This window comes from Macrotis lagotis, chromosome X (assembly GCF_037893015.1).
Source record: "Macrotis lagotis isolate mMagLag1 chromosome X, bilby.v1.9.chrom.fasta, whole genome shotgun sequence".
Taxonomy (NCBI): Eukaryota; Metazoa; Chordata; class Mammalia; order Peramelemorphia; family Peramelidae; genus Macrotis; species Macrotis lagotis.
The window spans coordinates 681,961,339-681,979,051 of NC_133666.1; the positions used below are offsets into that span (position 1 = coordinate 681,961,339).

Sequence of the window (17,713 nt, forward strand, 5' to 3'; positions counted from 1 at the left end):
CAATGGATAGAGCCAAGCCTACAGTCAGGAGGAAAAACCCAGTTCAAATTCAGTTGCAGATATTTCTTAACCGTGTGATCCTGAGTAAGTCACTTCACCTCTGTCTCAGTTTCCTCAACTGTAAAATGAAGATGATAGACCAGTACCCACTACTCAGGTTTTTCATGAGGATCAGAAGCTACCTGGTTGGCACCTAGGTGGCGCAGTGTATAGAGCACCGGCCTTGGAGTCAGGAGGACCTGAGTTCAAATCCACCCTCAGACACCTAGCTGTGTGGCCTTGAGAAAGCCATTTAACCCCATTGCCTTGCAAAAACTAGAAAAAAATAAAAATAAAAAATAAAGCACCTGGTATTCTGTGGTTGTTTAATAAATGCTTTTTTATTCTTTTCTATGTGGTCTAACTAGGGGATAGCAGAGAGGAAATATGACCTCCTCAATCCTGGATGCTTATAACTCACATTCTTTTCTTTTGACCGCCAAGACAAACTATTGATTCCTATTAATGTCACTAAGATTTGAATTGAACTTAAGTTCAATTGTACAAGCCTTAAGACAAAAACTAGATGTTTCTGCCTTCAAAGATCATATACTCTATTCATGAAAGGAGTTTCAAAATGAATCATATGAGATGTATAAAAGACACTTTTTTATACCCATTTGGCAGAAGAGGAAAACTGAGGCTTGGGGAAGGGAACTCAATTTGTCCATGGCCTCACAACTAAGAAGGTTCAAGCAAAGCCTCTTAACATTTTTATTTTTATTTTTTCTGACATGGAGCCTTCTGGCAACCTGGTGAAACCTATGAACCCCTTCTCAGAATACGGGCAGCTTCACTTCTAAAAACTGAAAATGAAAGTCCACAGACTTTGCAAACTAACTCCAAACAAAGCTCCTTTTAAAATACATGCAATAAAATACATAGGATTATAAAGGATATCAGTTAAGTTGAAACACAATTATCAAATTGCTTTAAAAATAACAACTTCCCAAAGTCCAGGGTCAGGACCTCTGTCTGAGCCAGGCCTCTCCTGACTGTAAGTTCCTTGCACCAAGACTGAGATAATGAACAGAAAGTCCCTGTTTGGGTTACGGTGCCCAGCTTCTCAAGCTGCTGTTGTGCCATAACTTAGAACTGAAGTCACTATGTCACAGAGACCAGAGCTTTATCCCAGGACACAAGTGAAGAAGGTTGGGCTTGCAAGACTAGCTACTCCTCCCTTGCTCTCTCAGCTCCTAGGGACAGCCTCAAGCTAATGACCTTGAGAATCTGTTCCCAACTCCTCACCTCTGGCAGGTAGGCTACCCCACGTCAGGATCAAAGACTGGAAGAGACCTTAGAAGCCAGCTAGTCCAAATCTCTTCATTTTACAGATTAGGAAACTAAGGCCTGAAGAGGTGGGACTTGTCCTGGATAACTCAGTTGGTAAATTGCATGGGGGGGGGCAAACAGAGTAAAATGACTTACCCAGGGCCACAAGCTGAAAAGGGTCTGAATTCAGATTTGAACTCAGGTCCTCCTGACTCCAGAGCCGGTGTTCTATCCACTGCCATATCAGGCCTCTGAGCCTCATCAGAGATAAAGTATAGACCTTTCCAGATCTAAAGTGTGGCCCAATGAAAAGAATACTGAATCTGGACTTGAGTTCTGACCCCATCTCTCCCCTTTACTATTTGGGTGACCTGAAACAAATCATTCTATTTCTCTGGGCCTTGATTTCCTTTTCTGAACAATGAGGAAATCTAGGACACCATTTTCTCATGGTGTATGACCTTGAACATGTCACTTGACCTCTTTGGGCCTTGGTTTCCTTCTCTGTAAGATAAGAGAATTGGAAGAGACACTGTGGAGAATAAGATAAAATACTGGAATTGGAGCCACTTATTCTTTTTTTAAACTATTATTGATCATAATTTATTCTGAAGTCATACAATACCAGCAACAGAATAGACTGTGGGGCAGCTAGGTGGCACAGTGGGTAGATAGAGTACCAGCCCTGGAGTCAGGAGGACCTGAGTTCAAATCCAGCGTCAGATACTTAATAATTACCTAGCTGTGTGGCCTTGGGCAAGTCACTTAACCCCATTGCCTTGCAAAAAAAATAAAATTAAAATTAAAATTTTTTAAAAAAATAAACAGACTAGACTGTGTCAGTGGGTCAAACTAGACAAATGTTTGATGAGAGCCATGTTTCTGGCCATTTCCATGTTTCTGGCCATTTCCATGTTTTCATGGTCATTTCCATGTTTCCATCACCATTTCCACATTTCTTGCCTTTTAAGGCAAATAGTGCCTTAAAATGATTACCAACTGAGTGATCCAGGACAAGTCCCACCTCTGTGGCCTCAATTTCCTCATCAATAAAATGAGGGGATTGGGTTAGACCTCTGAGATCCTTTCTTTCTCTCTATCCATACTGTGCTTTAATCTGTAAGATAAGAGGGCTATATGTGATCCCTTTCAAGTCTAGACCTAGAATCCTATCATCATCCTGAGCCTCAGTCTCCTCATCAGTCAAGGAGGAGGTTGGACTGATGACCTCTAAGGATGACTTTCCACATCTAGATCTAAGCCTCTGTGATCCCTGCAATTTTAGAGGCAGAAGAAGGTGACCAGAGCAAACTAGCCCTTCTCTCCTCCCTGCTGCCTTCTGGCCACCCAGATTTACCTGGAGTCAGACCTTCCAGGATAAAATGGAGGAGAAGATGGGATCCATTTTCTGATGTTCAAAATCCCTGCTTTGGAAACCTAATTACCATTCTGAAACTCAACTTAAAAAAGCTGCCTGGTGCTTGCTGCCCGGGAGCTCATGAAAACACATTTGCTCTCGAGCATCTCACAATATCAGAAGAGGAGATTCATCAAGGAGGGGGACCTGCTGATGGAAGAGTAGAACCAGAGGAGAGCCAGAGGTATGGGCAGGCTGTTTAAGAATCCCCATCCATGGAGCAGCTGGCTGGACAGAGCACCAGCCCTGGAGTCAGGAGTACCTGAGTTCGAATCCGGCCTCAGATATGTAATAATGACCTAGCTGTGTGACCTTGGGCAAGTCATTTAACCCCATTACCTTACCAAAAAAAGACTTCACATGCACAGGAGTGGTTTAGTGGAGCAGTATGGTCTCCACCTAGACTCAGGAAGATCGAAGTAGGTTCACATCCCGTTGGAGACAGAGACTCAGAGATCGAGAGAGGAAGGGAATTCAGAGACTGATAGATAGATTCAGAAATAATAGGATCTCAGAGGCTATCGACTCCAGTGCCCTCATTTTATAAAAAAGGACACTGAGATTCAGAGATTTAATGACTTGTCCATTAACTGAGCTCTAAATGGGATCTGAAACCAAGTCTCCCTGTGCCCCATCTGTGACACAATGTTCTTACTAGCTGTGTGACTCTGAACAAGTCAGTTAACCTCTCTGTACTACAGTTTCCTCTTTTGTAAAATGGGGAAGGGGAATGAACTCAAATAGCTTTAAGCTCCCTTTCAGCTCCAGATCTGGGACTAGTCAACTATGTTCATAATTGGGGGCAACGAGATGGCACAGAGGATAGAACACCAAACCCTGGAGTCAGGAGGACCTGAATTCAAATCCAGCTCAGACACGTAATATTTACTTAGCTGTATGATCTTGGGCAAGTCACTTAACTCCATTGCCTTGCAAAAATAAAAAAAAATGCCCATAATTTCCAGTAATCAGCTGGAATGAGTTATTGTAGATTCAGTTTCATCTAGAATAACCCACTACTACTTCCTCCAATGATGAGCAGGATGGTTGTGCCCAGAATGAGAGCTGGAACTTGGTTAGGTTCCCAAGCACATCTGCTTCTCCCTTGGTTAGGCTCAGCACACCTGGCAACCAGAGGACCTGGCTTTATCTCTTTATCTCAGAACCACAAATTTACAACCAGAAAGCACCTCAGAGGTCATCTAGTCCAACATCCTTATTGTAGAGATGAGGAAACTGAGACACAGGAAGGAGTGACTTGCCCAAGGTTATAGGAAGTGGTAGGATTGAATCTAGATCCTTTGATGCCATATATATAACACACTTTCTACCACACCAAGTTGCCTCCCAAGATAAGTGGATAGAATATCTAAGATGAGTTCAAATCCAATCTCAGACACTTATTAGCTGTGTGACCCTGGGCAAGTCACTTAACCTCTGTTTTCTTTAATCCACTGGAGAAGAAAATGACAAACCTCATAGCTTCAGAATAAGATTCCAATAAGATTTATGTAAAGCATTTTAAAAACACCATAACAAAGTTAGTTATCAGTCTGCAAGCACTTGTTAACTTAATCTGCACCAAGCCCTGAGCAAGGTTCTGGGGATATAATGACAAAAAGGCCCTGCCCTCAGAGAGCTTTCATTCTACTTCATTTGGTTTTTTTTTTAGGTTTTTTTTTTGTAAGGCAAAACGGGGTTAAGTGGCTTGCCCAAGGCCATACAGCTAGGTCCTTATTAAGTGTCTGAGACCAGATTTGAACCCAGGTACTCCTGACTCCAGGGCTGGTACTTTATCCACTACGCCACCTAGCTGTCCCTCATTCTACTTCAAAAGGGAAGAGGGCTTACAACCTATGTACCATTATATGAAATCCAAGGGTCATCAGAGGAACCAGAGAACATTAATAAATGTGGGAATAATCAGGGAGAACTTCCTAGAGTTCTCAGCTAACTTCAGACCTCTAGGAAAGATCAATCAATCATCGTACATTGATTGAATTCCTCTGCCAGCCTCTGCTCGTCATTAAGGATCCAAAGACACTGCCTTCAAGGAGCTTACGTGAGAGAGCCTCAGAGAGAATGAGGTTTTTTTAATTTTAAAATCATAGTCTTAGAAGTGGAAGGAATATTTAAGCCATCTAAGCCAATTTTATTATTTTACAGATAAGGAAACTGAGGCCCAGTGTCAAAAAATAACTTGTCCAAGGTTATTTTTTTTAATTTTCTACATGCGCTTTGTATGACTACTCATGCATAGCCTGTGTCAAATTGCTTGCTTTCTCATTGAGGGGGAAAAGAAGAGAAAGAAATTGGAACTCAAGATTTGAAAAAGAATGTTAAAATTGTTTTACATATAATCAGGGAAAAATAAAATATTAAATTAAAAAAATAAATTTGCTCTGAGATTAACAAACATCAAGGGGGCAATGAGGTGGCACAGTGCATAGAGCACTAGCCCTGGAATCAGGAGTACCTGAATTCAAATTTTACCTCGGACACTTAAAAATTACCTAGCTGTGTGACCTTAGGCAAGTCACGTAACCCCATTCCCTTGCAAAAAAAAAACAAACAAAAAAAAACATCAAGAAACAAACACTTCTATAAAAGAATAAAATCAGAAAAAGAGAATACAATATGAGATTTAAATTTAACACAATAGTTTGTTCTTTTGTCATAGGTAGTTGCTATTATAAATTTTTGAATTTGAATAAATTGCTATTTTACAGATGAGGAAACTGAGGCAGAGAGTGATGAAGTGACTTTCCCAGAATCACATGACTCATAAGTGTCAGAGACAAGATTTGAACTTGTCTTCAGAATTCTGAATTTCCTTCTCCTCTGTTCTTTGTAATATTTTAAAAAATAATTAGTGCTTTCTTTAATCATTCCCTTCAACTCTCTTTTCCCAAAAAAATATTTAAGTCTTCTCTTGTATTATAAGTCTTCTCAAGAAAATCAATTCTCACCTTGGTCTTGTCTGAAATGAGATTAATACTGCACCCGCCGCCAGCTGGGTCTCTGCCAGGAGGGGGTGGATTGTGCTTCATCATTGGTCCTTGAGGATTGGTCCTCACATGAATCAGAATTCCGAAGTGACTCAGATTTGTGATGCCCAGGGCTGTTATTAACAGATCCAAGAGCAGGTGGTATGACATCACAGACCAAGTTCTAGAGGCAATCAGGAACACCCGGGTCTGAGTCCTACCTTTGACCCTTACAATGAGTTGTATGATCACAGTCAAGTGATTAACTCCTCAGAGCCTCTGTTTATCCATCTATAAGATAGGGATAGTCCCTGAGGGTAAACTTCTATCATCATCATCTTTATTTTTATTGTTATATTATCAAGAACAGGCCTAATGATATAGCACCTATGGACCAGCACAATGCTAACTAAGCATCTTGCTGTTTTCTCTTATTTCATCCTCACAATAACCCTAGGAGATAGGGGCTATTATTATCCCCATTTTACAGATGGGGAAACTGAGATAAAAAGAGGTTACACAAACAGCTAGTAAGTAAATCTAGCCTGAGTCTAGATTTGAACTCAGCTCTTCCTGATTCCAGGTCCTTTTCAGTAAGCCAAGCAACTTTCTATATGAAAGAAAATCCTTTTGGGTAGCCCTTTGAAATCCTAAGAACTTCGGTGAGCTTGAGATGATTTTAGAGACTGGAACTGAGAGGGTCTAATTCTTCTAAAGAGGCATCATGGTATGCTCCCTCTGGGACCAGAGGACCTGGGTTCAAATGCTGCTTCCATCACTTGTAACCTGTGTGACCATTAGCAAATCTTTAACTCCCTGCACCCTCCAAACCCTCACCCTTAAAACAAGATGGTCCCTAAGTTTCTTCCCAATTCTCCATCCATGATCCTGTATTGGACATCAACACTCAATTAGCATTCATCCATTAAGCAGTTAGATGGTACTGTGGACAGAGTGCCAGCTGTGGAATCAGAAGGATCTGAGTTCAAATCCAGCTTCAGACACTTCCTAACTGTATGACCCTGGGCAAGTCATTTAACCCTGTCTACCCTCATTTCCTCACTTGTAAAATGAGTTGGGGAAGGAATTAGCAAATCACTCCAGTATCTTTGCCAAGAAAGCTTCAAATGGGTTCACAAAGAGTCAGATATGACTGAAATGACTGAATAACAACAAAATAAACACCATGCGCCAGACACTCTGCTGACCCTGGAGACACAAAACCCAACAAGAAATAGCTGTCTGTCCTTAAGGTATATACACTCTGTTGGAGGAATACAGCATATACACATATATTCAAAGTAAACACTGAGGGGCAGCTAGATGGCACAGTGGGTAGAGCACCGGCCCTGGAGTCAGGAGGACCTGAGTTCAAATCTGACCTCAGACACTTAATAATTGCCTAGCTGTGTGACCTTGAGCAAGTCACTTAACCCCATTGCCTTAAATTTAAAAAAATATAGTAGCAAAGTAAACACTGAGAAATTTGGTGAGGGGTTGGGAATAGGGTGAGAAATAGGCATTAGCAGCTGGGGTATTAGGAAATCCCAAATGTAGAAGCTGGCACTTGAACTGAGTTTTGAAGGAAACAAGGGATTCTAAGAGAGAGAGAGAGGGCATTTTTTGAGGAGAGAGGGCATTCCAGGCATGGGATACAACCCCCATGGAAATGGGAGACGAAAGTAGAATGTGTAGATATCAATAATTGTTATAATAATGATATATCATAATATTATACTATAACAGTATATTAGTTAACATATATATATACATATATATATGTGTGTATATATATATATATATATATATATATATATATATATATATATATATATATATCTTTTAACTTTGCAAATGCTTTACCTAGGAGAAAATGGGGTATAGTAGAAAAAGCACTGACTTGAAGTCAAAGACCCAGATTGAACTCCTACCTCTGGCACTTCCTGGGTGACCCTGCTCAAGTCATCTTCCCTGGACCTCAGTCTCTTCATCTGTAAAATGAGGAATCTGGATTAGATGGTCTCTGGAGTCACTTTCATCTCTAGATCTGTGTTTGATCAATGGTATTTCATTAGATCAACAGTAAAAGGACCAGTTGAGCCAGTTTGTGAATATGTGAAGGGGCATGATGTATGACAATACTAGAATGGCAGTTTGGAGCCAGGATGTGAAGGGCTATTTACTCCTTTTTTTCTTTTCTTTTTTTCTTTTTTTGCGAGGCAGATGGGGTTAAGTGGCTTGCCCAAGGCCACACAGCTAGGTAATTATTAAGTGTCTGAGGCTGGATTTGAACTTAGGTCCTCCTGACTCCCGGGATGGTTCTCTATCCCCTGCACCACCTAGCTGCCCCTGGCTATTTACTCCCAAAGGTAATAAGGATTCAATGAAGCTTCTTGAGCAAAGGAGTGACAGAGTCTGAGCTATACTTTAGGAAAATCATTTTGCCAGCTGGATAGAGAATGACATCAGGCTTGCAGACAACAAACCCTTATTAAATGTGTTCCAGACACAAAACTGGGCACTGGGAACTCAATGAAAGGCAAAGAGACTGCTGTCAAACTCAGTAGAAATAGATTCCTATTGATTTGGAAAGCCACAAATTAACATTATCTATGTTGTATCATATTTTGATATATTTTGCTAAATATTTCCCAATTAGATTTTTATGTCCTTGACTCTAGATTCATAGCAACTAGAGAGCCCATCTCAGCACCAGGAATTCTTTTTTTTATCTTATTTAAAATTTTCCCAATTACATGTGAATGTAAATTACATGTAAAAATAATTTTTATTCTTTTTTTTGTATTCTCTCCCTCTCTCCTTTCTCTTTCCATTGAGGTGAGCAATTTGACATAGGTTATAGATATGTAGTCATGCAAAACACATTTCATAAAAGTCATTCTGTGAAAAAACACATAAAAAAAACAAGAAAAACAAAGAAAGTAAAGGAAAAATATTTTTGATATGCATTCAGGCCCTACCAGTTCATCTTTGGAATTGGATAGTACCTTTCATCACGAATTCTACAGAATTGTCTTGGATCACTGTATTGCAGAGAATGTTTAAGTCATTCACAATTACAATATTACTGTTAACTCTGTACATAGTACATTTCACTTTGTATCAGCTCATGTAAATGTTTTCATATTTTTCTGAGCATCCTCCTCTTCATTTTTTTTTTTGTTTTTGCAAGGCAATGACTTGCCCAAGGCTACCCAGCTAGGTAATTATCCCTGAGACACATTTGAACTCAGGTCCTCCTAACTCCAGGGCCAGTACTCTCTGTCCACTGTACCACCTAGCTGCCCCTATTCTTGATTTCTTAAAATGTAATAATATTCCCTTACACTCATATACGACAGTTTGTTTAGTCATTCCTCAATTGCTTGACATCCCCTCAATTTCCAATTCTTTGCCACCATTAAAAGAGCTTCTATAAATATTTTTTTGTACACATAGGTTCTTTTCCTTTTGGTTTTTTATTTCTTTGGGATACAGACCTTGTAGTGGTATTGTGTGATCCAAGTCTAGGCAATGCAAGAGTCCTACCCCTGATGCCAACAAAGAGACACCTATAAATTTCCTTCTGACCATTGTTCCAATTCTCACCTTCTATGGACGGAGAGGTCTGAAAACCACCATTGGTGCCACTGATTCAGTCATCCTGAGGTCTGTTCCTGTTTTGCTGGGACCTGCTCTGTATTGCCATGGCTTACACTGGACTCTATTCTTCTCAAACTGGTGCATCAGACCTTTCCTGCCAACCTTCTAAGGTGTCTTGGGCTGGAAAATTGTTTCATTCTGACTGTGGGTTCTACCACTCTAGAATTTGTTTAGAATCATTATTTAAAGGTATTTGGAGGAGTTCGGGGAGAGCCCAGATCTTTACTCCACCATCATGGGTCTGTCTCAGTACCAGGAAATCTTGAGTTCAATTTCTGTCTCCGACACCTACTGACTATGTGGCCCTAGGCTAGTCACAACCTCTCAAAGTGCTAGGTAATTCTTTTAGATCATATAAGTTGCAGAAAAGGAATTCTTCTAGAGTTTCCCATATTAATTAAGTCATAGATTCTAGTACCTATCTCCAGTGCCTAGCATATCATATATTTGTTTATTTTTGGAATTTTAACCAACTAGGTGGCCCAGCCCTGGAGTGAGGAGGAGCTGAGTTCAAATCCAGCCTCTGGCAATTGATACTTACTAGCTGTGTGACCTTGGGCAAATCATTTCACCCTGATTGCTTCCCATCCAGGGCCATCTCCAGTCATCCTGATCCATATCTGGACCAATTGACTCCAGAGGAGAAAGTGAGGCTGGTGACTTAGCCCAGCCCCCCACCCCCACTCAAATCCAAATCACATGCTTATCATGGCATCACCTGCCTGATGCCATGGTCTTCTTCAAGATTGAAGGGCAAATATCAATTTTAACCAGTTCAACCAATGATTTTGTGAGTGTAGGGAACTCTACCCAGAGTGTAGAAACACCCTCCGCTGATGCAGATAGCCAACTAGCCCATAATGGAGAGTTGTCTGGGACCCTTAAAGGTTAAGGACCTTGCTCATCATTACCTAGATAGTGTTTTTCAGAAGTAGGACTCATTCCCTCCAGGCTACTTTGCCAAAATAAATTGCCTCGTGCCCCGGCATATTTAATGTTTATCAGATATCTGTCGAATTGAATTGCACTGATCCTCTTAGAAAACCTTAGAAAAAGTAGGGAAAATATACTCCACATTTTGTAGAAAAAGGAAATTGAGGCACAGAGGTATTGAGCAATTTGCTCAAGGTTACAAATCAATAATAAGGCCCCTTTAAAGTTATGGCTACCTAATCTTTTCTTACCACTTCAGGAGTAATTTCGTATCTCTTTTAATATCTTTCTGTAATTCTTTAGAGTTACTTAATATCTTAATAGGTTTCTAGGTAGCACAGTGGATTGAGTGGTAGACTTGGGAACTGGAGAGACCTTAGTTTCAATCCTACCTCGGGTCTTTTCTAAGTGACCTTGAGCAAGTCATTCCACTTCTCTCAGACTCAGTTTCCTCATATGAAAAAGGAAGATCATACTAGCGCCTGCCTCCCAAGGTTGGAGCGCAGACCACATGAGACATTATATGTAAAACGCCTTGTAAACCTTCGAATGTTACATAAATGCGAGTTGTTGGGGCTTTTTGTTACTACTCTAGCATGCTCATGACACCTGTGATGAGTGACCATTGGGTAGCAATGCCCTGATGTTTCAGAGTGAGCAAACTTCAGGCTCATCATCTTAACTACTTCAAATTAATTTTAAATGTGAATTCTCTATGAAGCACCTACCAACTACAAGACTGTAAACAAGTCACCAAAACTCAACAGTCCTGTTTCCTCCTGTAAAATGGAATGATCCCAAATATCCCTTTCTAGCTCTAATTCTTGTAATCCTCCACAGAAAGAGAAAGACCACTAGATTCTGAGTCAGAACACCCGGGTTTAATTCCAAGTTCTAACACTTACTATCAATGTGACCCTCATCTTCCTTAGTTCAAACCTGGCCTCAGATACCTACAAACCCCATTTGCCTCAGTTTCCTCATCTGCAAAATGAACTGGAGAAGGGAATGGCCAAACCATTCTAGTATTTTTGCCAAGGAAATCCCAAATGGGATCACAAAGAATCAAACATGACTAAAAACAACTTAACAACTTTTAAATGATTTGAATTTTATACTCGAAGAAACTTTAGCAAAAAGATATCAAGTGACTTGCTTAGGATCTTATAACTAATAAGTGACTGAGATTTGAACAACAACCACAGCAATAGCTGAGCTTATTTTGTATAGACTTTTATTTGTGCATTCTGCTTATATGAGATATTTTTGCCTATCTTTCCTCTCCCCACCCCACAGTGTAGTCCTCTTTTCCTCCCTTTCATTCTTCTTTTAAGATCAAGATATGGCAGAGACACTGCCAGATTTTCTAATTAGACATATGTTCTCTATTACTATCAGGGCTTCCTCTGTGATACCTGATGGTAATAGGGGTTAGAAAGGCCACACGTATCATCTCTCCAATTAGAATGTAAATAGTTTGTCCTCATTTAGTCCTGTTTACCTTATTATGTTTCTCGTTGCAGGAATTGTCATTTACTTTTCTTTGTATCCCTACCATTTAGCACAGGGTCTTGCTCATTGTAGGTATTTAATAAATGTGCCTACATTTGAATGGGCATCTAAGTGGCACAATGGATAGAACACTGGGATTAGAGTTCAAGAAGGCTCATCTTTGTGAGTTCAAATCCAGTCTCCTCCAGCCAAGTCATATCACCTTGTTTGTGTCTCAGTTTCCTCATTTGTAAAATGATCTGGAGAAGAAAAGGCAAACCACCCCAGTATCCTTGCCAATAAAACCCCAAATGGGATCACAAAGAATCAGATATGACTAAAAAACAATTTAACTGAATTTGAAAAACTGCTCTTATTTTCTCTATTTTACAGTTACAGAAGAAACTTAAGCAGTCAAATGACTTGCGTAGGGTCTTATAACTAATAACTATCTGGAATTCAGATCTTCCTGACTCCAGGTCTGGTGCTCTATGCAATGTGCCGCCTAAGAAATGGACCTCCTAGAAATGAAAAGATAAATATGAAAGTCTACAATCTCATCAGTGATAATAATAAGAAATTGACATTTTAAGGTTCACTTCAAACTGACCTAGAAACTGAAAATAAGAGCCTCCTCTGAGTCTGGGGGTCCAATCACATAGCAGTTCTTTTCTTAACTTGCTCTTTGCTCAGTATATAGTCTAGGGCCCTCACTACTTCTCCCCTTTGAACATCACAGCATCCCTAGCTCCAGCTCCCATCCTTAGTCTAGCCTGGATCTGGGTCCTGGAACTGGATGGTGAGTGATAAAGCTATCTATTTGTATCTGTTCTTGCTTCCCCACACAAGATTAAACCCCCTGTCCTTGAATGGGGCTCTTTTCTTGTCCTTGACGCATATATACTCTTTCTCTAGACTAGAATATTTTTCATGATCATTTCTGTCTAGACTCTACTCCATTTGCCCAAGTCTTTTTGCCAACTTAACTAGGAAAAAAAATGAGTCACTGATTGTTTTCTTGGGTTTCTTGATTAGATCTTGGTGAGATAAGATCTTTGGAGGAGTTATAGGATTGAGTTCACCTTTACTTCTTGCTTCTCTGCCATCTGAGTTCCCTATAACTAATAATCAAAACAAAATGATGAATATCATAACTGATTTTTCTATAGGACTCTAGAGTTTTCAAAGCACATCACATATATATATATATATATATATATATATATATAAATATATATATATATATATATATATATATATAAATTTCCTCTTTGAAAACCCAGAACAGACTTATGAGATAGGTGCTATGATTTTTCCTATTTTATAGATGAGGAAGCTGAGGCTCACAGAAGTTAAGTGACTTGCCAAAGTAACACTGCTAAGTGTCCCAGTGGAGATGTGAATCTAGTCCTTCACGAATTGAAGCCAGGTTTGAATTTAGGCAGATAAGGGTCACATTGCTAGTAAGTGTTAGAACTTGGAATTAAACCCGGGTTTTCTGATTCAAAATCTAGTGTTCTTTCACTTTCTGTGGAGGATCACAAGAACTGATCATATTACCTAGAGAGTTTAAGAGGCAATCTGATCTAGTGGATAGAGTAGTGACTTAGAGTCAGGAAGTCTGCAGAGCAAATCCCTTCTCTGAACTTTTACCAAAGCCTCACTCTTCTCATCTGTTAAATGGGGCTCAGAGTCAGGAAGTTGGCAGATCAAATCCCTTCTCTGAACTTTTACCAAAGCCTCACTCTTCTCATCTGTTAAATGGGGCTCAGAGTCAGGAAGTTGGCAGATCAAATCCCTTCTCTGAACTTTTACCAAAGCCTCACTCTTCTCATCTGTTAAATTTAATGACAAAATTCAAATTAGGCAATGTATGTAAAGTGTAAAAGATGGCAATAACCAAATTTGGAGGAGTTGTAAAAAAAGATAGGTACACTAATACATTGTGGTGGAACTGTGAATTGACTTTATCTGAAAAGAAATTTTAAATTATTATAAGCAAGTGACAAAAATGTTCATATAGGTTAACCCAAAGATTCCACCATGAAGGTATATTCCCCAACAGAAGTCAATAACCAAAATAATTTACATCATGTCATACTTTTTTGACATTTTGCTGAATTTATTTTTTCCTTCATTATAAATTATGACTCTCAGGAAAAGGGGAAGAAGGAGAGACATATCAAAAGATAAAAAATGAAAAAATGTATTTTAAAAAGTGCTTTGTTAAACCTTAAAGAGTCATGGAGGGCAGCTAGGTGGCACAGCAGATAGAGCACCAGCCCTGGAGTCAGGAGAACCTGAGTTCAAATCTGATCTCAGACACTTAATAATTGCTTAGCTGTGTGGCCTTGGGCAAGCCACTTAACCCCATTGCCTTGCAAAAAAAAAAACCTAAAAAAAGAGTTATAGAAATGCCAGAAAAACATTTATTAACCACATTTAGGTAATGCAGTCAGTATAAAGTTGCAATGTGCAAATCCTACTGTCATTAATGCATAGTTCTGCCACAGTGTAGAAATGAAAAGATAAATATAAAAGTCTACAATCTCATCAATGACAGTAATAGTAAATTGACATTTTAAGATTCACAAATCACTTTGTGTATGTTATCTCATTTGATCCTCATAACATCCCTGTGAAGCAGGTGCTACTATTATACCCATTTTACAGATGAGAAAACTGGGACTCAGAGAGATTAAATGGTTTGTGCAGAAGCCCACAGCTAGGAAATGCAGAGGAAGAATTTGAACGTAGAGTTTCCTGACTCCCACACCAGTGCGTGACTGCTTCTCCCAGTCTCATTGGATCAATGCAGCAACTCTGTGAAGGGTGGAAGCTATTATTATTGTTATTATTCCCATTTTATGGGTGATAAAATTGAAGCTCGAGGAAATTAAATGACCTGTCCATGGTCGTGCATCTTAGTGTCAGAGGTGAAATTGGAACACAGGTCTTTCTGAGACCAAGTTTAGAGCTGTCAAACAGGTCAATGCTGACCATCTATCATAGGAAAATACACTCAGAGCTGAAAGGTACATAGAGGACATCAAGCCAACCTCCAACTCTCTCCCTCCCCTTTCCTTTTCCCCTCCCCTTCTCTGTCTCCTCATCTCTTTTCCCTCTCCCCACTCCTTCCAGGGGCCCTGACATACAATTAGGATTAGGACATTGGCTCTAGAGTCAGAGGATCTCCATTTCAATCCCACCTCTCCTGCTCACTCGCAGTGTACCATTGAGTCAGTCACATAATGTCCCTGGACCTCAGTTCCATCACCTATAAAGTGGAAGGGAAGAGGGATTAGATGACTTCTGACGTCTCTTGAAGCTATACATCTACAACCCAGAATCCTCCCAGTCCCACTCCCCATGCTCCTTATGGCAGCTCCATGTGGTATGAAACAGATTGACTGATGAGTCTGATGTTAGAAAAGCCCGAGTTCAAGGTTTGCCTCAAATACTAACTATGTGACCCTAGGAAAGTTAGGAAAGTCATTTCACCTCTGTGTGCCTCAATTTCTTTGTTTTATTTTGAGAGTCAATGTGATTATGAATTTAAAGTGATATGCAAACTTTAAAATATTAAATAAATGTTAGTTAACCTTTGATCCTACACACAATCTCATTGGTAGCTACCATGATTATCCTATTTTACTAATGAGGAAACTGAGGCTGATAGAAGTTAGTTGACTTGCCCCAAGGACCATATAGCTAGCAAATGTCTGAGGTTGGATTTGAACACAGGCTTTCCCGATTCTACCTCCTAGCATTCTATCCACCATGTCACCTAGATACGATGACGTTTGTTATTGTCATTGGGCAGGAAGATGGTGCATTGGCCTTGGGGTCAGGGAGAGAGAGCCGAGTTCAAATTTGACCTCAGATAACTTACTAACTGTGTGACTCTGGGCAAGTTACTTGCCTTCTGTTTGCCTCAGCTTCCTCAGCTATAAAATGAAGTTAGTTAACAGTACTCATCCCCCGGGGTTGTTATGAGAATCAAATGAGATATCTGTTTAAAAAAAAAAAAAAGAACTGGGGAGGTTTAGCACAGTGGCCAGTAGGTGTTAAATAAAAGCTTATTCCCTTCTCATTGTTTTCATTATTGTCATTTCTTCCTGAAGCAAAACTGTGGATGGAGCTCTCACTGACTTGGTTCTTGTTCTGGCCTCTACCAGGTAACGATGCTGAGTGTGGAGATGACGGCACTCAAGGAAGAGAGAGATCGACTTCGAGTGACATCCGAGGAGAAGGAGGCCAAGGAGCAACTTCTCAAAGCCATCCGGGACCGAGATGAGGCCATTGCAAAGTAGGTCTTTGGCAACATAAGTTTTATTTTGGTTTTCACTGATTACATTCCAAAGAGAATAAATTCTTAGACTGCATTAAGAGGGGTAGAGCATCCAGGATCAGGGAAGTGAGAGTTCTGCCATCCTCCACCCTGGTCATTCCCCATTGGAAATAATGTGTTCTGTTCTAAGTAACACATTTTAGAAAGCAGAATGATCAGATCATAGATTTAGAGTCAAGGTGATCTTCCAAAATTAGAGATCTGACCATGAACATAGGCACACACACACACACACACACACACACACACACACACACACACACACACACACAAAACTCCAGTGGTTCCCTTTCACCTGTGGGAAGAAATATAAAATCTTCTGTTGGTCAGTCCAAGTCCCACCTTTCTAATCTATACCCTTCCAAGAAATCTGCCTTCATGACATTGGTCTCCTCATATTGGTCCCACAGATCACAAAGTCCATCTCCTGACTTCAGGCATGATCACTGGTGGTCACCCATATCTGGAATACTCTCCCTCTTCAGAAGCCATCTAATCCCACTTCCTCATTCACACCTGCTCTCAAGGGGCTTTCAATCTAATGGGGAAGGCAAATTATATATGGGAGAAAGTGGAAAAAATCACCAGGAGGAAGGCACTGGAATTTATTTTAGACGAGTCAGAAGATGGGATTTTAGTTGGAACTTGTATCTTCTGTGATTAGTACAGTGCCTAGCTCTGACTGAGGAAGAGAGTTCAGAGGACATGTAATCCAATCCTTCTCATTCTACAAATGGAGAAAATGAGTCACAGTGATGATATAAACCAGGTTAAGTCAAAAGACATTTAATATTTCCTATGCGTCAGGCATTGTGCTAAGTGCTGGGGTTACAAAGAAAGGTAAAAGGTAAAAGATAAAAAAAAAGTAAAAGAAAAATCCCTGTTTGCCTATGGTCACACAGGTAGTCAATGACACTGACTAGTCGATGACAATGATGATGACATAGATGTGCAACCCGGCCCTATCACATAGGATCCCAGATTTAGCATGGATTTCAAAGGTCAACCAGTCCAACAGCTTCATTTTACATATGGGGAAAAATAAGACAGAGAGCTTGTGATTTCCCTCTGGTCTCACAGTATTAAGCATCATTGGGTTATAATAGCTACTCTGTCATAAGACTTGCTCATACTGGATCAGAGATTTAAAAAATGGAAGTGATTTTTGAGATCATCAACTGAATATGTTATAAATAAGGAAATGAAAGCACAAAGTGGTTCAATGACTCACCTAGGATCACATCATCAGTGAATGTCAGAGGTGAAATCTGAACCCAGTTATTTCTACTTCTTTTTTTTTTTGTTTTTTTTTTTTAGATTTTTGCAAGGCAAATGGGGTTAAGTGGCTTACCCAAGGCCACACAGCTAGGTAATTAAGTGTCTGAGACCAGATTTGAACCCAGGTACTCCTGACTCCAAGTCCGGTGCTTTATCCACTACGCCACCTAGCCACCCCTATTTCTACTTCTAAGCCCTGTGTCTCTACTTTCCATCTTGGTAGGACCTGTTAAGTTGGACTTTAAGAACCCCAGATCCTCTCCTTGCCCCAAAGAAGCATCA

The 17,713-nt window shown here is 40.0% G+C and overlaps 1 protein-coding gene across 1 annotated transcript in view; it reads left to right on the plus strand.

The window, feature by feature from the left end:
• Positions 1-17,713, plus strand: part of BICDL1 (BICD family like cargo adaptor 1) — a 143,413-nt gene that overhangs the window by 107,850 nt on the left and 17,850 nt on the right. Inside the window, exon 8 of the mRNA XM_074202249.1 lies at positions 15,981-16,111. Within this exon, the coding sequence (XP_074058350.1) occupies positions 15,981-16,111 (131 nt within the window). The remainder of the gene's footprint in view (positions 1-15,980; positions 16,112-17,713) is intronic.